The sequence below is a fragment of the Alosa alosa genome, chromosome 22 (assembly GCF_017589495.1).
Source record: "Alosa alosa isolate M-15738 ecotype Scorff River chromosome 22, AALO_Geno_1.1, whole genome shotgun sequence".
Taxonomy (NCBI): domain Eukaryota; kingdom Metazoa; phylum Chordata; class Actinopteri; order Clupeiformes; family Clupeidae; genus Alosa; species Alosa alosa.
The window spans coordinates 7,884,621-7,890,123 of record NC_063210.1 but is presented as its reverse complement, the minus strand read 5'-3'; the positions used below and the strand labels follow the sequence as shown (position 1 = coordinate 7,890,123).

Sequence of the window (5,503 nt, the reverse complement as noted above, 5' to 3'; positions counted from 1 at the left end):
AAACCTGACACTATCTATCTACTACAAAAGGGAACGTATTGATTTGGTCCAAAAGTGTAAAGCCATCCACAAAGCAAAAAGTGGTTACTTTGAAGTATCTAAGATAAGATATCACATTGGTTTGTTTTTACTGTAGGTCTTTCTACATACAATTCTCAGTTGATTTTGTCCTTGAATGAAGGAGAAAGGCTCAATGAATGCCTATGTCTGTGCCGATTTCAACAATAGTAAATGCAACTGTATGTCATAATACATTTCAGTACATTTGAAGGCAAGTACTTTTGTACTTCCACTCAAGTGGAAAGGTAAAAGGAGGACTTCTACTTTTACTAGAGTAACATTGGACCATGTGTATCTCTACATGGGGCAGCCGTGGCCTACCGGACTTGTAACCGGAGGGTTTCCGGTTTGAACCAGTAGGCACGGCTGAAGTGCCCTTGAGCAAGGCACCTAACCCTTCACTGCTCCCCGAGCACCGCTGTTGTTGCAGGCAGCTCACTGCGCCGGGATTAGTGTGTGCTTCACCTCACTGTGTGTTCACTGTGTGATGAGTGTGTTTCAGTAATTCACGGATTGGGATAAATGCAGAGACCAAATTTCCCTCACTGGATCAAAAGAGTATATATACTTATACTTAACTATACTTTCACTCAACAGAATTTGTGTACTTTGTCCACCACTGGTCTGAATGAACTAATTTAAAAAACGCATTACACCTATAGAGTACACAAATGTAAAGCAAATTTGAATGTAATGCTCAACTCTTTTAGCATGTATTGATTTTAGCTTGTATCAATGTAGTGTAAAAGTAAGGATTGTTTGGAATTTGCTGAAAGAAAGGGATTTCCACCGGTGGTTCACACCTCAGTGGTGGTCCGTGAAGACATTGTTTCGCTGTCCTTAGGTCCAGGTTGCTTCCTTAATCAGAATGGGCACCTCAATCAGCTGAAAACCCCAGCAATAAAGTGACAAAAATGCAAATACACCAGAGCACCAGTAGTTGCACATTTTGTATTATACTGCACTCTGGTGGACAACTACAACGCAGAGATCCTTCAAAAATGTACATAAACCTCTTGTTTAGTCAAACCAGTGGCTTAACATTCTATTCCTGTCATGCATTTACAAAAACCTAAGTATAGTCTGCATCTCTGCCATGGGTTTGTATCTGTCTCCAAACAGTAGCTATATACTGCACAAAGCCTCTTCTCATGTTCAGCATAATCATTTCAATGTGATTCACTCAACTCAACCAAATCCTTATGTGAATAAGAATGATTGTTCACCAACAATACCAGATGTATGAAAACACTGGCAGTAAATTTAATTCACATTAACACAGAATGTGCTCTTTGTGGCTTGTGAGAAATCTGTTTAACTTAAACTCTTTACTACTGCTTTACTACTGTTTTACTACTGTTTTACTAATGTCCACAGCCTGTTTTTATGCTATATTAGCACACATGATCAATGGCTTCTGCTACAATACTGAATGGCTGTAACCCTATTACCTCAACCTGTTCTTATAGTTATAGTTTTTTATATTACCCTGTCTACATTATACTTTACTCTCCTATTTGTCCATATTATTTATGCTGGTCTCTAGACCTTATTATTGCACTGTTGCACTGTTGGACTAATGTTGGACTACTTTTTGCACCTTCACCATGACACTCACTCTCTTGAGCACCTTACCATGCACACATAACTAAGGGACTACTGTTGGACTACTTTTTGCACCTTCACCATGACACTCACTCTCTTGAGCACCTCACCATGCACACAGAACTACAGGCCCTGTCACTACGAGCGTCTCATGCTTGATCACCCTCAAGCACACTGGATTTTTTACATTTAAATTATATAGTATATTTAGTATTTACTTTTGTTAGTTTTTCTTATCTCCTACTGTCTCTATTGTACAGTGGAGTTTGGTTATATGTTTATACTTATATTTACCATTTCTGCTGTAAGTGCATGTTGTGTGTGATGTCTGTATGCTACTGAGACCCCCTGAATTTTCCCTTGGGGATCAATAAAGTATCTATCTATCTATCTATCTATCTAAACAAACCAGTGACAGTGCATTACAGTGGTAAAAGAAGAGGTGGGTAAACTATAGATTCTGTGATCACGGTAAGGTGGACTGCGTCATGCGGTATCAGATTTTTTAAAAAGGCATTCAGAACATGTTTGAGGTTATTGTCCAATGTTTATAACAATACCAGTGGTATTAAATGGTTTCTAGAGTGTTGATGAGTGTATATTGTAAATGTGGATAATGCAGTGGATAATGCAGTGTGATTTTTGAATGTTAAAGGTTGCAATTGGTGAATAAACTCTTTTGAGAGGTGGATAAACTCTAATAAGAGGTGAATAAACTATATTTCTGACATTTCAGAGGTGGATAAACTGTGTTTAATTGCCACTACAGCCCTGACAGTAATGCAATCATTTTGTTGACAGATTATTGTGACACTCGTGCAAGGGTCTGTAGTTTGGAGGGGAGGTCCCAGTCATCTCTCTTTCTCGATCTCTAAGGTAAATGGGTCTGGTATAGCAGCACAACTGTAGCCTACAAAATACCATGCATGTAGTAGTCTAATGGGCTACGTGTGTATTAAACGGTCAGGCAAGTATTGCATATAGGCCCACAATTTGTGTTTTTATTTTTTATATTTGGGCTAGTATTGTCAAATATATCTAGCAAATGGAAATGCTTTCGTGTGATAGTTTGACAGGGTACTAACGTAACCTTCTTAACCGTCAACAATGACTTGTGATATGTTTCTTCACTCCAAGCGGTGATGCTCCAATCAGCGCGATGAGAATCTTCACCAATCCAACGCAGAACTGTGTGATCTCCCACGTCGAGCGCTGCTGAGAAGAACTGCTCCAACGATAGCGAACTGGGAACAGCAGGCAAGATCAGCTGGCATCCGACACAGAACAAACCAGCACTTTCCGGGTGCTCTGCCCGAGCAATGGCATTCACGCACCGATCAATGGGAAAACGTGAGTATCGACATGTTTTTCGCCTGGGTATTCTTGCGGGTACGGAAACGAAAATGAGAGCGTCATGGAGTCTTTTCGGAGTGTATCAAACGTGCAGAGGCAGACAGCGCGCCGTGTATACAGCCATGTTCCAAGATGATGCCTCATCAAAGGACCGCGCGTTGGGAAAACAATAGGGCAAAATGGTATGTCAGTTTTGTTGTCATGCAGGGATTGGCATGACTCGTGCTTTGTATTCCTTGAATGACTGATGACATGAATCGAACATACAACAAATTTACGCTGTATAGTTGAACAAAACCGTATTCCTTCTTAAAGGAGACGCTTGCTGTTAGCAGCATCAGCACCATCTGTGTGTGGAGTTTGGCAGTCGACTGAAAATCGCAGAACTTCATCAGGGGGTTAAAATGTAAAGCCCCGACAGTGAAATGAACAACTATAGGAGATCTATTTAAATCAGCCAACAGTTTTAAGTAATGTCCATTATTGGTCTATTTGGCATGGGACAGTGGTATATTGTGAGTAGACTAAGTCTGTTGTTCGTGTTGTACTCAGACATGACATACATTTAAACAAAGCTATCTTTTCGGTAAGGTCACAGAAGTTGTGCTGTAAATGAATAGGGTTGATTGTGAGAAAACCCTTTGAAAGATTGCCTGCTCCTCTGGTATATTCTTCCTCTTGACTCATGTCAGGGGCTTTCAGTGTATCAAGGAATGCGTGCCAGATTGAGAAATGACAGGGGCATGATGGATTGGGGCAAAGGCATTTGGCATGAGGCCGTTTACCTTTGTGACAGCTGATCTACAATCATAAATCATGTTCATTGATCTGTACCGTATGTCAGCAGGCAAGGACTCAATTCCATGACAAATCGCAAAAGCAGCAGTTGAACCAAAACAGAATCAGACGGGCGTGACACGTTTTGAAGCTTAAAGAATAATTGTTCACATCGAAATATTCACCTAATAGCGTTTTACAGGAATCATTTGGCAAATGAAGCGCCAAACACACCATTTCTCTTTCTTGTTTTTTTTCTGTGTGATTTCTCTGCTTTGAATCGGAATGTTTTTGTCTCTGAATCTATTTTGAATGTGTAAAATACGAGGCCAATTGGCTAGCATAGATAATGGACAGCGCCGTGGTCCTGAAATGCATTGTTGTGTTTGTGTGATGGGAGTGAGAGTGAAATATCAGGAGGCAGTTTGTTTTGTGAGTCTGGTGGACAACTTGATAAGCTAAATGTTTTAATGAAGCATGCATGCAATCTCTCATAATACCATCATTCTTCCCAGACTATTCTCATACATGTGTAGTTCCCCTTGGTGGAACGACTTAAGAGGTGTCATTAGAGCAGGGGTGTCCCTCTCTATCTTCAAAAGCTGTTGAAGACCCATCTCTTTCGAGATTACCTCCTCTCCTAACACTTCTAACAGTCCAACGCACCAAACATGCACCTACCATGCACTTCCCTTCTTCTCTCCTACTGTACTACTACCCCCTTTGATACACTTGACTAGTACTTATACTTCTGCTCTCTCATCCTCTGGTTTTAGTACTTATTGCTGTAGTATTTATTGTTACCTAAGGTCTCTTCTACATAGTAGTATTTCATTTTGTAGTATTTATTGTTACCTAAGGTCTCCTCTACATAGTAGTATTTCATTTTGTAGTATTTATTGTTACCTAAGATCTCCTCTGCATTGTAGCTTGAATGTTATTCTTCATTTTTTTAAAGTCTCATTGAATAAAAGGTTCTACTTAAATGAATGTAAATGTAATTAATATAGTTCCCTAAACACACTGCTGCATAGCAGTCTTTTATCTGTCTGTCTCGTATAAAGAAAGAGTCGAGAGACCCTGAGTGTGGATATAAATGACCACAGGTGATTGGTATGGTAGTTAAGGTAATGAAACGGACCCAGGCTCCGTGTGGGGTGCTGTCACAGGTAGACTGAGGGTTTCTCAGACTTACTGATTGGTGGTAGAATTCTAAAAAACTTGTGAGGTTTTGTATGGAGTGTAACATATATGATGATGTTACAGAGAAAAGGATGGTCTCCTTTTGCATAGGTGGTAGTAGTGTAGTGGTTAAGGAGCTGGGCTAGCATGTCTAGCAGTAGCCTGAAGTTGTGGGTTCAATTCCTGTCTTCCACCATTGTGCCCTTGAGCAAGGCACTTAACCCCAAGTTGCTCCGGAGACAATGTAATCCCTTCTTATGACATTGACGTAAGTCACTTTGGATTAAAAGTGTCTGAATGAATACATGTGATTAATAACAAGCAGTTTGTATAACAGTAGTGGTGAGGCTGTGAACGGGTCTAGAACTGTGGTGAGCATGGTGGTGTGTTAGAAGACTGTGATTGTGAGTGGAGCAGTGAATGACTACAGTATGTTGTAAACTGGAACTGTGGGAAGTGTAGTTTCACAGTACCCAAGGGGCTCCATTGACCCCATCAACGTCTGTGTGTCTCTCTTCTGCTTCAC

The 5,503-nt window shown here is 40.4% G+C and overlaps 1 protein-coding gene across 1 annotated transcript in view; it reads left to right on the top strand.

Moving 5' to 3' along the window:
- Nucleotides 1-3,035: 3,035 nt before the first annotated feature.
- Nucleotides 3,036-5,503, top strand: part of tbkbp1 (TBK1 binding protein 1) — a 59,182-nt gene continuing 56,714 nt past the window's right edge. The window contains exon 1 of the mRNA XM_048233666.1: nt 3,036-3,200. Within this exon, the coding sequence (XP_048089623.1) occupies nt 3,151-3,200 (50 nt within the window). The 5' untranslated portion in view covers nt 3,036-3,150. The remainder of the gene's footprint in view (nt 3,201-5,503) is intronic.